The sequence below is a fragment of the Macadamia integrifolia genome, chromosome 6, assembly GCF_013358625.1.
Source record: "Macadamia integrifolia cultivar HAES 741 chromosome 6, SCU_Mint_v3, whole genome shotgun sequence".
Lineage (NCBI taxonomy): Eukaryota > Viridiplantae > Streptophyta > Magnoliopsida > Proteales > Proteaceae > Macadamia > Macadamia integrifolia.
In genome coordinates, this window is record NC_056562.1 from 38,693,129 (window position 1) to 38,714,254 (window position 21,126).

General features: G+C 39.5%; 2 protein-coding genes across 2 annotated transcripts; one reads left to right on the top strand and one right to left on the bottom strand.

Moving 5' to 3' along the window:
• The first annotated feature begins 1,191 nt into the window (after positions 1–1,191).
• LOC122082282 (uncharacterized protein At4g10930-like) lies at positions 1,192–8,290 on the top strand. The gene is given in 7 exon segments (XM_042649743.1): positions 1,192–4,421; positions 4,424–5,334; positions 5,438–5,627; positions 5,747–5,810; positions 6,326–6,463; positions 6,532–7,474; positions 7,832–8,290. Coding segments are annotated over 6 exon segments (2,244 nt in total). The 5' UTR covers positions 1,192–4,276; the 3' UTR covers positions 7,328–7,474; positions 7,832–8,290.
• Positions 8,291–11,445: 3,155 nt separating this feature from the next.
• LOC122081793 (E3 ubiquitin-protein ligase SINAT5-like) lies at positions 11,446–19,933 on the bottom strand. Its single transcript, XM_042649081.1, has 3 exons — positions 19,261–19,933; positions 12,609–12,995; positions 11,446–12,025 (listed from the first exon to the last, which is right to left on the bottom strand). Exons 1-3 carry the CDS (start codon positions 19,447–19,449, stop codon positions 11,663–11,665), a joined length of 939 nt encoding a protein of 312 aa, XP_042505015.1. The 5' UTR covers positions 19,450–19,933; the 3' UTR covers positions 11,446–11,662.
• Positions 19,934–21,126: the final 1,193 nt, after the last annotated feature.

Here is a 21,126-nt window from a genome sequence, read left to right on the forward strand (position 1 = left end):
CAAGATTTCCCTTGCCTTCCTATTATTTGCACTTTGGTTAATTGGTGGGTCCATAAGTGTTCCAAATTGGGTTATTTGAACTCAGGATCCACATCAATTGGTATCAGAGCCAAATTCCTTTAATTTCAATGATGTTCAACCTTGAACTCATTACTCTTTTGGAGAGGCTTAAGTAAAAATTTGATAATGGATTGAAGGAATTTCGAGAACTTTGATCAAATTTCGAGAGCTTACTGATAATACCAATCGCGTCCATGATAAGGAGTTAAGCATGATAGAAGACTTAGATGCCGGGTCAGTGGTGATAGAAAAGGTGAGCAGCGAAGGTGATGATCAAGATGAATGCTCAAGGTGGCATTTGAATGGTTAGGTCTAATTTCTGTTGTGAAACCATACAATTGTATTCCATCGGAGAAATTTCGTTTAACGACCATCAGAAGATCTTGACAGTTGATCATGAGATGTGCTAGATTGTCTGCCCATCAAAGACAATGATCGTGGATGTTGATTGAGTGGTGTTGATCCTTTCCTTTAAAACTCATGGTTGAGTTTTTTTTTTTTGTCAACATCAGGAGAGTTGATTCATAATCGTGGCTGAACCTGATTGACCATTAAGATAATTTAGACCGAGACAAATTGGGTCCAAGATTGGTATTTGTTTAGTAGGAAATTTATGATTTATTTTTTAGTAAAGAGTATAACTTTTATTTTGGGGGTAGTTATTAGACAATGAGGGAATTTCTAATTTGAGTTTTATTGAGCCTCTATTTTTGTTAGTCTAAGTTTTTAGGAACTAATTAGGAGATTTTATTTCTATTTTAGTTTTAGTGATGCAGATACACAACCTTGGACCGATCCAAAGCCATATGGGTATCCAAACAAAGATGAACCGGATCCATATTTGAGTCTTGAGTCTAGTAGGATTGTAGAAGGTTCTGTTATTTAGGAGAATAATATATTTACTTTATTTTATTCTATATATTTTAGGAAGTTGAGTACATAGGAATTAGGAGTAGAGTCGGTTTGTAATTTATTTCTTTTCTCAGGGTTGTTTCCTCCCTTCTTTTTTTTTTTGTGTGTCTTTATTTTCCTTTATATTGGTTTTAACTGATGGACAGATCAGAAAAGGAAAATATGAATTAAGTTTGTGTGATTTGAGAGCCTACGGGCTCTGTGTATGATTCTCTTCCTTATCTCCCCCCCTTTCACACGTGTGAATCCTCTCTCCCTCCTTACAACTTTGGGTTCATCTGTGGGATTCTTCCCTACCCCCACCAGCCCTCCATCATTTAGACTTCAATTAGGAATGTTTTAATTGTGTTTTTTATAAATAGGCTTGTAACCCAATTCATTGGGCAGATTTGAAGAATGAAGCTATTGAGTTTTTTATGGTGCCTGATTGGTACATGGCAATGGTCGTGTGACCTCCTCTTCCCCCCCCCCGTCGCTGAATTCTCTCTCTCTCTCTCTCTCTCTCTCTCTCTCTCTCTCTCTTTATTTCTTCTTCTTCATCTTTATATTATATCACTATCTGCAAAAATCGAACCCTGCCCTGTTCTGGATGACACTCTCGTTGATCTCTCTCCTACCTTAACCTTCCGTCGTGATATTTAGTGGGCTGTTCACAAACCTTTGGGCGATCCAGAATACCAAATCTGGGCCTGAGACACTCACTGGTTTGTGTGTTCTAAGGAGATTTTAGGTCTGGATCTTCCTCTACTGCCAGCCCTAACTTGCAGAAATTTTCTTGGCTTTAATCCATGATCTCTGGGTCTTTTCTCGGATGGAATCATGAGGGCCATGAGTGGAAAAACTCTCTCAAAGTTGCAGCTCGATTCATGTTTATATGATAGAGTTCTTTCAAAATAACTAAACCTGTCTTCCGCATCTGTTCGAAGTCTCAAGGAAGAAGACGACCTGGATTCCTTCTTCCTCTCTTTCTCGTTACTTTCTATCCATTTGTCTTCTTGTGTTAAAATCTTATTTATGTTTTCCCGAAATACCCCTCTTTGTCTATTATCTTAGTTTCTCCAACTTCGTAAGTCCTTCCAAGTTCATCCTTGCACAATAAATCTAATCCCTTTTTATGTCCCTTCTCCCTTACCTATCAATTTAACACAGAAAATTCTTGTTTTTACAAGATTACCTTTGCCTTCATGTTATTTGCGGTGGTTAATTGGGTGGGTCCATAAGCGATCCGGATTGGGTTATTTACAAATATCTGCTATTGGGATTAAGCATATGAATAATTGCTGTAGATGGATAGATAGATATTAAAAGGCCCTCCTGAATCAGTTTGAATAGAGGGAGTCCAAGGAGAATTATCGCTTGGTGATATTCTGTGGCACTTTTCTTCTAAAGAGACGTTTTTTCTCCTGAAATTATTTATGTGTGCTTTTTGTGTAAGGGCCAAGACGACAATTTGGCTAACTATTGTTGAGCAACTCCAGCAGGTTTCTGAGGGATTTTCTTTCAAAGAGATTAAATTCATCAAGGCTATATCATACATGGCTGCATTTTATTACAATCGGATTGGAATTAATTATGTATAAATCAATTGAGTTTTATTTGATACTTTTATTAAGTAAAGTAGAGTCGTCGTCATTTTCTTTATTTAGTTGACATGGTCTAGTTGTGAGATGGGTCTTGGGAACAGTTGCGAAGTCAAGTTTATTATTTCTGTAATGACCTGTCAAATGGCAAATGCTTTAAGCTTCCGCATAACTGCATCCTCTATTTATTTATTTGAAGTCTTGGAGTTTGTAATTTCATAATGTCCAAGTCTAATAGACTTAAGAAGTTGGTTCTTGATAGAAATAGGCATTTGGTTTGTTGACTGCTGCGACAGTGTTTCCTGGCTGTGGTCAGGGAACCTTGCTGCTGTTACTATTGTTCTTTAATTGTAGTTACATGGATTTTGCTACTATAATGTCAGAGTGATCATTATTTGGGAGTGGTGTTCTTTTCTGTTTATAGAATCTTCTCTTGGTCCTTGAATCTGTTAAACATTATTTCTTGAATCTTGATAGGTTCCCCCCCCCCCCTTGTCCCTCTTTTGCTGCAGTGTCTTGATCATATTCATGTTTCTTTCTTAGACTCTAAAACGTGATATGATTCCTGGGTTGTCAATTGAATTCTACTTCCAATTGCTGTGTAACCTTTGCCAATTGTCAAGATTGAGATTCTATTAAAGAAACCAATCCTTGACACACCATATAAAGTGAAAGAAATCATTCTTTCTTAGCTGTATGGTACTAAGACCCCAATTTCACCCTGATTTAAGTTTGGCCCAGGATGGGGTTCTATCTGATTTAATTGATTTAATTGTTGTCTCTCAACCCTTCACAGTGGGACTCTGATCCTTGAATTTCTTTGCATCTTAAATCTTTTCCTTGCCCACACTTGATATTCTTAGCAACCTTGTATCTTCATTAGGATTATTTCATCCCATAACCAGTACACTAAGTGGTCCTTTCGTCCTCTTAGCTCTTTCACAGCCGGGAAATCATATGCTTCCTTCCAAATTTCTTCTAGAGGATGCACCTTTTTGTTCCTTTGCTTTTTTGACTATATACAAAATGAGGAGAAATGCTTTCATATGTTATTTTTCTTATGATTTCTGTGGTTTTGTATAATTTATGTGGTTGACTGGGCTGTAACAGAACAGTTTTCTTGCGGATTCAAATTCAAACTCTTTGATGATGATGATGTTAATAAGGAAATTGTTTTTTTGGGTTGGCTTGTCCTGAAGGAACCTCTAGATGGCAAACCTTGTCTGTGCCATGTGGAAGAATGATGTGGTAATTCTGACTATTAATTGTCTAGGGAATGGTCTGGGTTCACCATATATCAAATTTCAGAGACAAATTCAATCATATACCCTCCCATTTATTGGCATTTTCCAGGTGTCTATATTTAATATTACTATTATTACAACATTATTACAACAACAATGAAATATGAAGAATAACTATAGTAATAATTGTATTGAATTTTCTCCTCTAACATTTCTCTCTCGTTTTCTTTGTCTTTCTTAGGGATTATATTGAGAAGTACGATTATTCAACAAATGAGGATGGAGAAGCTAAAGCTAAAATAGAAACCAAGCTTTCCTCAAAGAAAGCCAGGCCGGACGGAAAATCTCAAATGACTAACCAGTAGGGCCAAGTTCAAGAGTCTGTTCTCAAAGGTTTACAGAAAAGCTCCACTCTTTCTGCAATTATGGAAACTGATAAGTTGCAAGGTGTTAGAAAGGGAAGCTGAAACTTCAGATATCATGACTATGGTTAGGGGGACAGATCGAAAATCTTCTGAAGGGCATCCATGCCCAAAATCTACTAAGTTCAGAAGAGATAGAGAGAATGCTGCTGGATTGAGAGTGAAAAAGATTATGCACAGAGCCTCAGAAGATAAGGAGTCATCAGTGTTCAGAAACTCCAAGAAGAAATTAGAGAAGCAATTCGTAACAACTCAAAAGATCTTGGTAAATATATATATGATCCAAAGCTTCTTGCTGCATTCAGGGCTGCCGTAGTGGGACCTAGTACTGAACCTGTACAAAAGTTGAGTCCTTCAATTGTAAGGGTGAGGAGGTCAATGCTGCAGAAAGGGAAGATACGTGAGAATTTAACAAAAAAAATATATGGAACACTCAAAGGAAGAAGAAGACGTGCATGGGACAGGGATTGTGAAATTCAGTTTTGGAAGCATCGGTGTGTGAGAACCACAAAGACTGAAAAAGTTGAAACCCTGAAGTCAGTTCTTAACCTTTTAAACAAGGGCTCAGAGATGGAGCAAGAGTCTGAGCTGGACATTGCAAACCCCATTCTTTCCAGGTTGTATTTAGCTGATACATCTGTCTTCCCACGAAAGGACGATGTCAAGTGTCTCTCAGTTCTTACAGCTGTTGGTGACCAGAGAAATAATAATGAACATAATTTAGTGGAAAAATTTTCTCCACCAATTCATGACAGCCATATGGTCCAGATACCATCCCCGTCACAAGCAAGTAAAGATTCAGCACAGATTAGCAATCCTTCCTTTGATAATGAAGGGAAAAAAAGTTGTGCTCCAACCTTAAAGGGTGGGTCTACTTCTCGAAATCTGCATCCAAATGATTCTACAAACAGAGGGAACTCCATTTCTTTATCAAGTAGGTTGAAAATAAAATCCCAAAGCGAGAAGGAAATGGCTGCTAAATCTGATGATGTGAAGATGGATAAAAGGAACTGGGCACTGGAGGTTCTTGCAAGAAAGAATGCGAGTGAAGACGGGGATACAAGTCAAGTGAAACAAGAGGACATTGCAGTGCTCAAAGGAAATTATCCTTTATTAGTATGTCAATAAATTTCTTTTGTTGAAACAGAGGAATATTATCCTGTTCATCTGGCTGAATAACACCTTTCTGATGTATTTTTCATTCAATTGATTTGTCCAGGCTCAATTACCATCAGATATGAGACCAGTATCGGCACCCAGTCACCATAATAAAGTCCCTAGTTCAGTTAGGCAGGTATGCGGTGCCTCAAGCGATAGCCAAAGTAACTGGCTTATAGCCTTATACTCTTCTATACATGAACAAGTCAACTCAGTTTCTGTTACAAAATTGTTCTGTTTTCACTTTGGATCTTAAGTACTTTTTAAATTGTTAAAGGCACTGCCCTAGCATTTATGGCGGAAAAACTAGAAGAGATACGAGTAAGAAATGAATGTATCAGAGCTGATTTGAGAGATTGCCCTGATCCAGGTCAAGCTCCGCGAAAGCCGTTTGAGGTGGTGGCTTTGTTCAACGGAGACCCTTGGATGCACCAGTAAGTTAGAGCGATCAGATTCAGATAGAATGAGCTAAAAAGGCTAGCTGCAGACCTAAAATGACTATAGAAGAAGTAGCAAGGAAAGACATGCAGAGTTTAGGTCTTCACTGTTGTATGACCTCAAATAGATCTCTTTGGAGGGAAAAGATCCGTGTAGCTGACCCCTTTAGTTGGATGTCCCTGAGGTGTCTTTCTTCTGTTTCTATTACTATTCTATCATCTTATGGATTCATGTAGCCAACCCCCTTTAGTTGGGAAAAGGCTGAGTTGCTGTTACTACCCTAACATTTATGCTTTCTCATAGCCACATTTTAATTTTAAATGAGATTGAGTTTCTTGTTTTGAGAACCGTTGTCTTTGACACCACATGAGCATGCAGTGGTTGCTATGATACTGAATCTTTCTATGCTTTCTTTTTCCCATTTTCTTATTGCAAGTGGTACTTTGCTTCAACACCACTGTATTGTCTGAGTGACTATTTATATCATGTACCAAACATTTGTCTTTACAAGCACAACTTTACCGCTTGAGCATTTCTTGAGGAAAGCAGATCTCCATGTTATCCGCAGAACTGCTGCTACAGAGTTGGCTGTCACAGATGCGGTTAACATTGAAAAGGAGGTTGCTGATAGGTCAAACAGCAAACTAGTGTATGTAAATCTCCGTTCTCAGATGCTAGTGCAGCATGCAAATAACAAGAAGGCTAGTGGAGCTGTAGAATCAAAAGCTTCTTCTCCAGAACTGCTGCTGCAGAGTTGGCTGTCACAGATGCTGTTAACATTGAAAAGGAGGTTGCTGATAGGTCAAACAGCAAACTAGTGTATGTAAATCTCTGTTCTCAGATGCTAGTGCAGCATGCAAATAACAAGAAGGCTAGTGGAGCTGTAGAATCAAAAGCTTCTTCTCCAACAGCTGACACTACTAGAACTACAGAACCAACAGTTGAAAATGCTGTGTCTGATCCCATGGTAGAAGAGGCACTGAGAATGGCAGGGCTTTTGTCAGATTCCCTGCCAAATAATCCAAGTTGCCCAACCAAGAACCTTGATGATGATGACCCCACAGAAAAGGTCAGAGAAGAAGGACCCGAGAATGTGTTTGAACTTGATTCTCATCCAGAAATAGATGTATATGGAGATTTTGAGTACAACTTGGATGATGAAGACTATATTGGTACTAGTGCTTTTAGTGCATCCAAATTACAACCAGAACAAGGTGACCTGAAAATGAAGGTGGTCTTCTCCACTTTTAACGCTGAAAAGACAAAAATTAATCAAGATTCTAAGGATGACGAGAGGTTGCAGACTTTTGAGGTCCCAATGGATTCTTCTTGTGTTCTGAAGTGTGAAAAGAGTGGAGGCCAGGAAGTCTCAACCTTGGAGGTCATAGAGATGCACCATGCCTTCCTCCTGAACCGTTGCAAGATGAAGGAAATGAAGAGCCTTCTTTGGCAGAATGTGAGGAGTTATATGGCCCTGATAAAGAACCACTGGCAGAAAGATTTCCCCAAATAGCATCACGACAGCCAGGTAAAATGATTGCAGTTGAGACCTCAACTGAGAACATAACCTTTTTGGAGAAAGCGACTTGCAAACCTGATATAGCATCTGGATCATCCAATGTTGTGACAGACAGCTGTGCGGAGAATACATTTGTCACAGGTAGACTTGTCACGAACCATGTTTCTTCTGGTGGGGAAAATTCTCCGAATCTTTTGACAACTCAGATTGTTCAAAGGAAGGAGTTGAAATGCAATGAAAAGCAGTCTGACCTCAGGCATTCTATATCCGAGAAGGTACAAAGATACCTAGATAGGTCTGTGTTTGTCACATTAGCCAGAGAATTGGTCAGTTTTTTGTATTTTTTGTATTTTTTTTTTTTTGGAGATACCAATAACACTGTAATTCACCTTAGAGATCAAGCGGTCTTGATCTATACTCTTTTCCTACTTGTGTCATTCAAATTATTTACTTGCTGGCTTCCATTCACTCATATTGTTATATCTGAGTCTTTTGTAGGTGGAAGCCTACATTAAAGAGCACATCAGGCCATTGTGCAACAGTGGTGTGATCACGGCTGAACAATATAGATGGTCTGTGTGTAAAACTAGAGAGAAGGTTATGAAACACCATTCTAAAGCAAAGAATGCAAATTTCCTCATCAAGGAAGGTGAGAAAGTAAAGAAACTTGCAGAACAATATGTTGAAGCAGCACAGCAGAAAGGAAGACTCGAAATGGTTCCTGCTATTTAGCCTCCATTCTTCAAGTCTTTTTTTTTTTTTCCCCAGATAAGATACAACAAGGCTAGACCCGACTCATGGTTTAGTTATAGCAACACAAAAAATCAGAAGATACAAATAGGTCATAGATAGAGCGGCAACAAGTACACTGGGTTGGATGGATCCTGCTTGGATGTGAATGTAGATTACTGTACAGTGTACAGTGCTTCATAACAAGAAATTTGTTCACCAAGGAAACAAAACAGGTTCTGCATTTCACATTTATTGGATGATTATCCATCCATCAGTTGTCATGAAGTTTCTGTTATTTACCCTTGTTTATCTTTAAATGTTTATTTCTCACAAAAAAGTATGACCAGCTTAGATTTCCCCTCTTGGGGTACTTCAAAACTGAGGCTCAGTTTGTTTCAGCCGGCTATTTTTCTGTTGTGTCAGAGGCCGTCGAGGCTTAGGGATAGGTCTTACGGGGTTCCGAAGGATGTATCAGTAGATAATTTTACTGGCATTGTTTGGAAGCAAAGGCTCATGAAATTTTTTTTCATGCTTAAAAAAATGTTTTTGCAATCATTCTCGTACTTTAAAAAAAAAATATATATATATATATATATTTGTAATCATTACCCCGTTTAATTATATAAATTAGTTGATTTTTTAATTATATTAAATAATGATATATTTTAAGTGTAAAATTTTATTTTATAGCAAAAGTTGTTATATGCAAGTAAAGTAAAATTTTATAATCAAATATAAAATGATTCGAAGTCAATAATATAATCACATGGTATAATGATCATATACAATTTTTTTTTAACTATAAAAATTTCATTTTTTTTTTTTTTCTATTTCTTCTTACAATCAAATACAGTCTAAATGTTTTGTTAAGGCTGCGTTTGGTGTTTGCCAGCCATTCTTGTTCGATAATGCATTTTGAGATTATTATTCACTGTTTTTATATGTCAATAATGCATTTTAAGAATCCGCATCGCACCGATTCTTAGAACCCTGACCTTAATCCCTTTCAGAAGCCCTTCTTGCGCCGGAGACCTCGGCCGGCGGTGGAGGACGAAATGGCTCTATCCATACCAGCCTTCTTCACCCAACTCAAAACACTTACAAAACCTCACTAGTGTCCTCCGTCGTCTTCCTGCCGTGCCGCGTTCTTTCCTTTGCCACCCCTGAAGAAGCCGCGGCCGAGCGTCTCCGGCGCAAGCACCGCCTCCGAATTGAACCTCCTCTCAATTCCCTCCGACACTCCCAACCCCAACAACGTCCCATAAACCCTAAACCAAACCCCAATGCGTCCAAACTCCCAAAATCCGTCTCTGTTCTCACTGGCAACCTCCGCAATCGAATTCTCACCTTCATCCGCCAGAACGATCTTGATGAGACCGCACTACTCACTCGCCACCCCATTTACTCCAATTGCAGGTCCATCATCTTCACTTGTAACGCCGTCTTGGCCGCTCTCCTTCGCCCATCTCAATACTCCGATCTTCTCTCCCTTCTTCGATTCATCACTCACAATCTCCTCGTTAACGCTTACTGTGATTGTAGGAAAACCGACACCGCTCTCGAACATTATAAGCAGCTTATCAATGTTGCCCCTTTCAATCCTTCCCCGACTACGTATCGCATTCTTGTTTGGAGGTGTTCTTCGACCAGATGATAGAGAAGTTGAAGGTAGATTCTGCTTAACTACGAGGTGATGCTGAAGGCGTTGGGTGAGGCGGGTAAGCTGGATGAGGTACTGAAGTTGGTTGGCGACATGTTGAACGATGAGGACGTGGGTTTGAGTCCAGAGCTGCAGGAGTTGCCGCGGATGAACTGAGGAAAGGGGGAAGAGAGGAGGAATTGGTAAAATTGTTGGAGGAGAAGGCGGAGACTCTTGCCAAGGAAGCGGAAGCAGCAGCAGCAGCCAATGCCAGAGCAACAGAGGCCAAGTCGTCAACCTCTGCAACTGAAGAGATTCAAACTGAGGAGCGTGATGTGAGTGAGGCTGCCGTTGAGTCCGTGCAAGTAAATGCAGCAGAAGCTCAAGTGGCTGCTAGTGACACAGAGGGTAGCGAGAAAGCTGCTAGTGGTGAAGTTGATGTTGGTCTTTGATCCTGCAGTTTCGGATGAAGTGATGGAAGAAGCGAGTGAGGCTGATGCTGATGACGGATCAGGTGAAGAAGGGAGGCAACAACATAGCCACGGGTTTCTCTTCCTCCGTAAATTCATCCTTGTTCAAAACTGTGGAGGAAAGGATTGATTGATTTGATGATCAATCTTGTTGGTGGTGCATTCCTTTGTCATGTTGAGAGTATTGATTAAGGCAACACACAAAATGTGAAGCGCTCATTCCTCTTCAATTTCAAGTTCAAGTAAGGCAAAGTTTTTGCAGATGCAGATTTCTGGTCAAATTGGAAGAAAGTGGATTTTTCTAATGCATTGGAAGCTAGAAAATATAAAAGAGTCAGGTTTCTGAAAGCATTCTAGATCCAGAATCTATTCTGAGATTGCGTACATTGAACACGGCCTCAAATTTGGCATTCTTCCATTTGGAGGAGCTTATACAAAAGTAGACTATAGAGGTTTCTATTGTTGGAAGCAAGAAGGGAGGTTAGCACCAAAACTATTGGAAATTTTCGTCGAAGTAGGCCGGATGATCATCCCCCTTCCCTCAAATCCAGCAAGAGTTCATAAGCAAAACTTCATTGTACGCCTGGAATTTATTGTCATTCGCTTTTCTAAAGCCACTTCGATTAGCTAGACAAGCCTGAGATTTCTCAAACTGAAGCAACACCCAAAGTCAGAAAACATGGCAAAGTACTCTCGAGCTCTTTCAAGTTTCAACACGTCTCTGCCGCTGGGTGCTCTGTACTTCTTTTTTTTCCTTTCTTTTGCTTCGCCAACCATCGAGGTCGACTGCAGTAAACTAAAGCCGAAGTCACAACAAGAGCACCTAAGATAAATCTCTAAGGCAGCTATCATGCCGCAGGCACTTGCCCCCAAAGGGGATCATGAAATCTGAAATTGTGTCAAACCTCTTCTTATTCTTCTTCGTTTTATCATGTAAGAGGGCTCATAGATCTCATCACCCTTAAAACCTTTTTATCAACCAAACCATCAGAGTTACAAATCCTTCCATGCATGTCAAGTTAGACAAAAAAAAAAAAAAAAACACCAGATATAATCTGTTAATGTCCCCAATTAAGGAGCTACTAATCCAGTTATTTGCAATGAAGCTGCAGTCACAAAAACTGTCCTTCCACTTCCTAATTTTATACAATTGTTCTACTTCTATAATAGAGTTAAAAGGCACTTGCTATGATTTACATACATAATATGGTACCACGGAGAAATAATCTCAATAGAAGAAAATGAAGAAACGGGTTATAAACCAAGCCACAGAACAAACCTCCAACTTCCATTTATATATCTTTCACGGTTCCCCAGCATCTCGTACATAATTACTTTACCAGAAAAGTTGGCACACAGATAAACACGCAGAGAGAAAGACAAAGAAAAGAGAGCTTTGGAACAAACATGACCAAGAACCAGTAAAACCGTAGTCCCATGGGTTAGCACAAACAGCATGATACAATGAGCCTGGTAATCACATGAATTTCAGCTACAAAGATTAGGAATGCATACACCAGCATCTGGGTTTTGTTGTTCCTTCCAGATGCGCCCTGTAACCCGTAGCTTCAATTCTTTCCTATCCCCACCGGAGAAGAAAAGCGCCATGTTCCGCTGGATAATGAGGCCGTCATGACTGTCCCTGACCTTCCGATGGCTATCGCGGATGCTCCTTGGGGTGCCCTCCCATATAAGTTTACGGCCATTCGCACCAACCTCTAAGCTGTAGCTAAAGTTCCGAGCCTCGGCCTCATCTCCCATAAAACGGAGGAATGCCATGTACACAGGAGCCATGCCAAGCTGGAAGGCTTCAAAGTGCAGACAGAAGTACTGACCGAAACAATTGAAGACCTACAAAAAGAGAAACATGGCCATCAGGATCACTTTAGCATAGAAACCAGAATCTTGTATGCAACCAAGAGACAACTTGCATCTTCCCAAACAACCAAATAGGTCATGCGTAGTGCTGGTTTCATAGTTTGTCTCTGGCAAATCGTCCACGCCTGCTGCAGTATAAATTGTTTCAATGGCCATTTAATGTTCCCAACAGTGCTACTGCTGAGCCACACCACCATGCCCAGTGCCCAAAAATCACATCAATCAGGTGACCATAGATGCAATTACCCAATTATTGTGCATTACATCTCCAGAGTGTCACGCAAAGTGTCATCCAACTAAAATGAATCTCATGGACCAAATTGACTCCCAAATAGATTGAATCTGCAGTATGGGGTGTATATAAAAATCTACCATAGAAGTCAGGTGCATGAATGGTAAGATTAAAGAAAGCTTGTCCCCCAGAACTTCATAACCCTACCAAACATGGATGATACAAATGAAAGTTTCTTGTTGAAGTCCATCACAAATTTCTGCCAATGGTCTTGGAATCCAAACTGAAATTCTTAAAAGGAAAACCAAGGAAAACCATACTTACAGTAAGCATCCAGGTGGCATTTTCAACTTCACGTGGATTAGACTTGACATAACGATGGTTAAATGTGCATCCAGAGTGCATGTCAACCTTGTGATCATCCCTCAGATGGGCAACAAGAAAGGGGATATCCCCCATAACGGAGCACTCTGATCCAGCATATGGGCAGTTGTATGGTCTAAAGTTACACTGTGCTTCATGTTTGAGCTTGCTGTAGTAGGGGAAGATCTCTGGGCAGCCCAGGGAGCAGTATTTGCAGGGTAGTTCAAGCGACTCAGCCACCTTCTCTAAAGCTAGACACCTGATGTCTCCAAGTTCCTGTCTACAAGTGGGGCATCGATTATGCACCCTTGTTTTACAGGTGGAACACAGTGTGTGGCCATTGTGGCACTGCAAGCAAAATTAATTTGTCAGAAGTACTTAATAGTCTTGTTTTACCAATACATGAAGAATGGTAAGTACGTCAAAGAGAATGATTACAATGTAAAAACCGTATCAAATATAACATCACTATATTATTATCATTATGATCTTCTCCCATTTTAGCTTCAAGCTAGTTGTCCACACACCCACTCTTATCATTCACACCACATAGGATACATCTTCAGTCAAAGCATGAAGATCGAGACAAATGAAAGCCAAGAACAAAGACAAGCACAAGGAGAAGCTCATCATCTAGGAAGTAACATGTTTAACATGTCTATACACTTTGATTTCTTGACTACTAAGGATGTCTACTCAAGGAGAATAGCAGTTTTTGGAGAATACCTCCACAAAAATTGCCCCAACACACCCCATCCAGTTTTAAATTTGGACACATTATGCATGACCAAACCCAGATTTTGGACAAGAAAGTTTCGTGCAGACCTAGTTATAATCGGGTCAAACATAATCAGTCAGATGGGTTGGTCAAACTTGGTCACCCCTAACCCAAACCAATCAACTCAGTTTTTGAAAAGTTACTTCAGAGGCCAGGCAATTGTCACTGTCTAAAGTTGATGACTGGTGCTTCACAAAATTATAATTATCATCTACAAAAAGGAAGTTTCTAATTGCTAAGCTCCATTACCAACATCAGATTCTTCCGGCATAGCTTACAACCTTCTGATACCCTGGGGTCCTCTAAACTAGCCTGTGATGCACCATTCAATAGAATGATGATCTAGCAAATGTGCAGCAAGCCTCGATACATCAAAACCACTGGGCCTCTAAAGCCCTTTCTCCTTTGCACAGACTCCCAGAAAAAAAAAAAGTTGCCATAATTGTATGTCTTCCTTCTCAATTCGAATTTAAAATGAAAACCATGGTGCCAAATCTCTGCTTCTGCCAACACATCCATTTATGATTAAAGGTGAGGCCCATTCAATTGCACGGTTCAATTAGAAGCGGGGATTCTACTTTACAGAAAGACTTATCCATGTATTGGAAGTAGAGCCCTCTAAATGGCACCACTCTATTCTGGATTTGACAACCAGCTACAAACATCTGTGGTCCCCCATGAGGCCATGACCATGAAGCTGCTTAACAGGTGACATATGAGCTGCCTTAGTTTCTCAAATCAGTATTCTGTCTCAATAACTCAAAGAATGGCAGCATTTGTTTTGCCTGTCAATGTAAATCGTATTTTGAAAAACTTTCACAAATATACAACTGGAGCAACCTTATCATCCCACAACATGAGGGCACCCAAACAATCAGGGAGAGTACCAAAAAGACAACAATAAAATGCAAGGAGATATTGCACAAAAGCAAGAGGATCAGCTTAGGATGGCGACACTCCTGGCTTAGCTAGCATGTCTGCCAAGGGTGGTCATCCTAGGCATCTATTGGAACAAGGCCTCCATAATATGCTAAGAGAGGATAAGTAAAAATGAGGTGGCAAACCAGTCAAAATTACCAACTTTTCCTCAATAAAAAAAAGGGCACACCGGCAAGGTGGGGGGGAGATAATATATGTCCATTCGAGAATACTAGTGTCTGAAACTAAGGAAACCCCACAAGTTTGAAGCCTAGAAAAGTCAACAATCACAGTAACCGAATTGTTCTAAAAATCTCTAGACCAACAGTCCTAGATTACAAAGAGGAAAATCAACATTAAAATAGACAATGTCCTCCAAGGGACTGTCCAGTACCTTGTAACCATAAAGGGAGACATAGGTCAAAACCTGATGATGATAGACCAAAATTGTAGTAAAGAGTCTGAAGATGAACTCTAAAACATGGAGACTATGATGGCTCATCAAGCCACTCTATATCTAATCATATCTTGGATAGAATACGTCACATCTTATAAGAAAGAAAAAAAAAACACTTTTGTTCCTCGATTTCCAAATGTTCCATGACATTACCACCAACAAGAACTTCCACATGTCTGCCTTTCACCAAAGGAAGTGAGATGCCAAAACAACAAAGAATCAATTATATCATTAGAAAAAAAAACCCAACTTGGTCAGTTTCAAAAGTAGCACCTAATTTACGATGAATCCAGAGGTGTGTTGACCAGTTTCCTTCTCTCACAATAAGAGACAGAAGGAAGAAGGAGGGCCTTTTCTCCATATCCTCCAAAGCATGTCAGAAGAGTATTTCCAGAATAGGTGCACTCCAAACCAAGGAAGAATGGACCAAAGAACCCACACAATCTTGTATAAGATCCCAATGTTTAGCAGGGTTCCATCAGAATCGGCCAAACCTTCACAGCAAGGAGGAGAACCTGAAGCAACTCAAAGTGTAGACCCACCATATTAAAACCCTTAATCACGCTTTTGAAAATTTGACTAAAAAAATCAAGGTGATTCCTGGCATGGATTGTCTTACAATTAAGCTGGTAAAAAAAAGCCGCAAACATTTTGCGCCTGGTCCATAATCAGTCTAAAGTTTGCATGATCCTAAGAGTCCAAGCTTCAAAATCAGTTCAAGTGTCAGAGGTACCACAAAACTCGACCGCATTCAAATGCCCAACCGAAAAGGCCACAGAAATCCCCACTTTGCGGGGTCAAACCGTCTAAGGTCATCTATGTCCATGTCTTCATCTCTAGGATTGCGGAAATAACCCCCAACATTTTGCTTGTGACCCTCCCCAGACCACTCATGCATTGGGTGCGTCTTTTTGCACAGCAGGGAGAAAAATGAGTCAAAGAAAATTTACCCACAGTTTCCAAGGAAAACAGTGACCATATCTAAGATATTAACTCCATGACTTCTGTGGAAATCCAATGCATGTGTTAAAAGGACCAATCTGCATGCAAACTTACATGCTGTTGTTCCCTTGTAAAGTGAAGTAAACCAACATCACCATGTTCTCTCTTTAAGTTCTAAATATTTTCATCTATTACAAATTTGTGAAACAATATGGAGTGAGATCCTCGGGTTGAAAAACTTATTTGGGCCGTTTATGGGCCCATCCAACTCAACAAAAGTCCGAGCTCAAGAAGGGAATGGCAAACTTGTAATAAACCAGAATGTTTAAGGGGCAACTTGGTAGTTAAATAGGGGAATGGACAAGAGAGGGATTAGTCTTTATTGAGTGAGGGTAAACTTGAAACAAGCAAAAATAAAAGTAATCTGGTTGCAGTTATTGTTTAACAACAGCAACAACTCAGCCTTGTCACAACTAAATGGGGTCGGTTACATGGATCCATGAAATAGAAAATAAGAATACTAATAATAAAAAGAAAAGAACACAGCAATCACAGGTATTGTTGCCAAATCAGATGGCTCTCGGTCTGGATTTTTTTTTTTTTTTTTGGGGGGGGTGGGGGGAGGTTGGTTGAATTTCCGATGGGTGAGTGATCTAAACCGCAATTCCCAAAGTGAAAAAAAGAATGACCAAGGAGATCAATACCCAATTGTTTGGCTGCCTGTATCATTAGAAACAAGGAAAACAGAGCGCTAGGACGAAGTGGGTGGAGGAGGGAGAACGACAGCCAGCTGCCCAAGGCCAAGCAGGCTTCAGTAAAACAAACTCAACTCATTCTTCAACTCCAATCTTTGGTAGATACAAGCATAATAAGATAAGACTCCTAAAACTTAGAAACTCTTACTAGAAAACTAAGAACCAGTGAACAACTCACACTGGGAAACCAAATATCCTTCATCGCTAAGCTTCTGAAAAAATAAATAAATAAATAAAAAGAATACATATCACCCTAAAGAAAATAAATATCTAATTATCCTACAAGACCCAAATCCCAATTTGGGCCTAATTCTCAGTCGGGACTCTCAAACAGGTTTGGCCCGGTCCACGCAAATGCTCCTGCATCATGGAACACTCAATTACCTTCAATAGCAGAATGAGTAAGCAGAACAAGTAAGGAAATGCAGAAGAAAGATGGAGAAACATAGCATGCTCCTCAAGACTGCAATGAATAACCATAATGAAGCAAGCCCTTCCCTGTAGCCGCGTAGAGGTAAAATTGTATAATGCAATATGAAAATCAAGATTATAGATCCTAGATGCAAGCAGGTCCAATGATCAAATTTGTGATCAGATATGAGATAAAAGAAGCAACTATGTCTTTAAAGGAAGAAATCAGAATGATGGAAGGGAAGGGTGTTGGTGTATAATGTCTTGTATTCCGTCGCAGTTTAATCCAGGGAGTACTGGTGCAGCACCTAGACAGGCAGGACGGCGGTCCCGCTAGCCGGTTAGCGGGCCGTGGGGGTTACAAGGGGGGCAGGAGGCCCCCCCTACATAGCAAGAGGTGTAGGGGGGGCAGCCCCCCCTCGAATTTTTTATTTGAGGGCAATTGTGTACTTTCCAGATTAGGGTTTTTTCGCTATATATTTGTAGCGAGGGTTTCTTTCTCTGTAATGCAAGCAATACTGAGAGGCGTGAGGACGAGCGCTGTAACCCTATTCTCCATTGATAGTGAAGCAGGATCTCATCTCATCGGGGCCGTAGGCAACCTTGCCGAGCCTCGTAAAATCCGTGTGCATTGTTTGTTTTGTTTTTTCCATTGTCTTCTACATCGTTTTAGGGTTGCGTTTCTACAAAGGGAAAGAGACGAAATCAAACTTTTCAAAAGGAAGAAGAGATGAGAAGAGAAGAAATCAGGTTTGGGATACCAATACCGTATGCACTACTCAACAATGCCAAAACTCTTTAAAAATTTAATATTCTTTACTCAAATCATCTCTAATTGATGGAGGGTGTACTGCATATATAAAGACTTTCTAAATTCCTAAACTAACTCATAACTCCTAATCAAACTCACACACTCAATAAAGTACATAAACTCAAAAAGAACTCTTTCTAGCTATCAACTATTCTAATCTAACTCAAACACTTAACTACTAATTCCGTGTACTACCTTTATCCTCATTCCCTGTCCTACCACATGGCATCTTAGGTGGGACCCAAACCTTGAGGACAGGTAGACCCAATGTCCCTGGTCAATTGTTAAATTTCAACCGAAACAAATTCACCTACATGGCAAAATAAACCTCTAGAAATTCAAGACTAAAAGGGTGCACACTAGTGCACGGACTTCAAGGAGAATGCATGCCAAAACAAGGATGCATGCCAACAACGGAAGGTTATTAGATTGCATTGAACTTTTCAATGTGATATGTGAATAATCAGGGCCATCTTCTCTCTACCAATAGTTGGAATTGCCAAATCATCCTTAGACAAGACACAACAAGGTAATAGGCCATCAAGGAACCCCTTCTACATGGTCATAAAAAGAGCCTTTTGCCCAGTGTATTTCTTTTACAACTGAAAGGTCTTTTGGTTCATCAATCAGCTTTACTTATCAATATTTTATCTTGACACCTATCCGTTGTGTATAAAGTAATGTCATGAATACTAACATTGACAAAGAAAGGAGAGGGTTATCATTTTACAAAACATTAAACAGGTATGCACAAAATAAACAATAAAAGGATCAGAAAAGCTTCAAAATGCATCATAGTTCTCAATCATCATTTGTATATAACCAAATCCAGGAATAATGACCAAGTTAAAGATACTCCAATTCTCCTTCCCTCGCCAATAAATTAAGAGTTGAGAATCCAAATCAACCATAGAATTGACCACTAATATCTGACGATACCAGCCAACAAAAAGGCGCAGGAGGCAAAAACAAAGCCTTTGCAAGATGTAACCCCACGCCAAAACTTAATCTAGTATGTGTAAAATATTGCCCATCCATGGAACCAAAAAAATGGGGAGAAAGATTGAAGTAAAATACCTAACAGTCGAAGATTAAAAGATTACCCATCAAATAGCGCCCCACATTTCTTTGAACCCATATGACATTCGAATCCCAATGCCATGTCCCAACAATAGAAAGGCCAGACAATCAAATAAAAGTTTCAACACAAGAGTAGAGCAAAAACCAATCTGAATGGAACCAATCTTCCAATCCATTTCACTTTTCTACCGAGTTACGCCCCAGATGTATAAAATTCGACTGCTAATACCCCAAGTTCCGACCAGAATTACCAGGCAAATGCAAAGAGTTTGAAAACATGAACCAAGAACCAACCTTTATCAAGAAATCCTTTCAGACACTATAATCAACACCCTAAAACCCAGCTATACCAATCACAATACCACAACTGCAAACTTTGAAAACATGAAACCATAGGCAGAAAGATACTAAGAGAAGAAACCCATGGACCAAAAAAATAAAAAAAAAGAAGAGAAACAGACCTGATGGATGGGTGGGTACATGGAATTGGTGCAGACTGGGCACTCGAGTAACTCATGGACACTGGTGGCCGGAGATATCGCCGGGGAAACGATATTGTTGTGAGGCTTGGTCGAGAACTGGTGATGATGGATCTCTTCCTCGTCGATCCCGTCAGAGGACGAGATACATTCAATGTTATCCAAATCCATTCATACAAAGGGATAATGCAAGAAGAGATGCAACGCAGAAAAATACGTTAAAACAATGACGAGTCGTTGACTCGTTATTCCGCGTTTCCTACTTTTCTTCGGATTCTTCCCCCTCTTTCTCACTTCATTCTCGATTTTCTTGGAAGATTCAACACCGGTAGACAAGAGAAGAATAAAAGAAGAGAAAAAAAGAGAAAAAAGAGAAAGAGGAGAGAGAGAGAGAGAGAGGGGAAGGGGTCCGGAGGAGCAAAACAAAGAGTTCGATCACAATCGAATAACTAAAAACTTCCCCTTTACCCTCTCTCAATAGATGTGCTTTTCTAGTTTGCTCTGCTGGGGTTTGGGAAATTGAGAGATGAATCGCTCGCCATCGGAAGCTGCACCAGATATCGAAATCGAACGGATTTCAGACATGAGAGAGGGACAGATTGAGATCCTATTAACATCATCAACACTTAAGAACCCTTTCGTTTTACGAAAAAAAAAAAAAACTTTGGACAATAAATTAAGTCATAACCGCTGAAATTGAAGAACACTAGGAGGCTGCGTAGCTACTCTCTGTGTGTATCTCCGTCCTGAAATTACATATCTGCCCCTTATAATGAGGAGAGAAATACAAGAAGGGGCCAACATATGCTATGCTACGAACACGTACTAAAATCATGAAGGCTTTGTTGTAAACTTTTCTTTGAAAAACATAATGGGAAAGCGTGTGGATCATCATCAACGTCAAGGTAGGGGTAACGGATTCTTTTTTTTTGCTTACTTGTCTCTAGGGTTTTTTTTTTTTTTTTTTTTGGTATTCTAGGCATTGGCAACCTCAAACTAGGGGTTTTTTTTTTTTTTTTTACCCCCAAAAACAATATACTTAGAGAATGGAGAAAAGCAAAGGGATCTTCGCACCATGGATTTTTGCACCACCCAATGTGAAAAATGATAAACAATTCTAACAATCGATCAAAGTTATGAGTATATTAGAGGCTTTAATAGTTTAAAATGAGACAAGATTTTAGAGAAGGGCAAGAGGTCATTGCCTTGTTACATAGCCTTTGTACTTGCGCTGGGGTCAATGAGAGTGCTTGTAAGGGCATTAGCATGGTTTTCTTTTCAAGAGTATTTTTATGTAAGATATTTTCTTCTTTGACACTCATCAAGGTGTCAAAAAATTTTGTAACCTTGCCATCTTAATATGACTATAACAAGAGTAATAGTATCATTTTATAGGTATACTAGAAAGGTATGCATGGCAATAACGCCTTTTGATATTGATGATATGTTGTTATGTCACTTTCAACATTTTGTAACCTTATATTAAAGAACTTGACAATAAGACTAGGGGCAATGAAAGAATGTCAAAGTTCAAAATACACCTATAGAGGTGATGAAAGTAAGATAGCCTTGTTATAGAGTTTCATATGAAAAATGATTTTGTCTCATTGTATCATGTAAAGTGATAACAAATTATTATTGTATATGAAAAATGATTTGAACTTTTTTTTTCAAATGGGCGCTTTCCTATCCTCGTAGTACGTTTTAGGGATCTCCTTATGCGAAGGAACTCTTGAACATTGTTTTGCTTTTTTTGCCTCGGCAAGTTGAATAGATTTGTCTTCGTACAATATATATATATATATATATATATATGATTTGAATTTTTTTTATCTCACCCTTCATCAA

Coding starts and splice junctions, on each gene's coding strand:
- LOC122081793 (XM_042649081.1), bottom strand. CDS start 19,449: ATGGATTTGGATAACATTGAATGTATCTCGTCCTCTGACGGGATCGAC. Junction 12,996..19,260: donor TGTACCCACCCATCCATCAG/GTCTGTTTCTCT, acceptor TTTTGCTTGCAG/TGCCACAATGGCCACACACT. Junction 12,026..12,608: donor ATGCCACCTGGATGCTTACT/GTAAGTATGGTT, acceptor CTCTTTTTGTAG/GTCTTCAATTGTTTCGGTCA.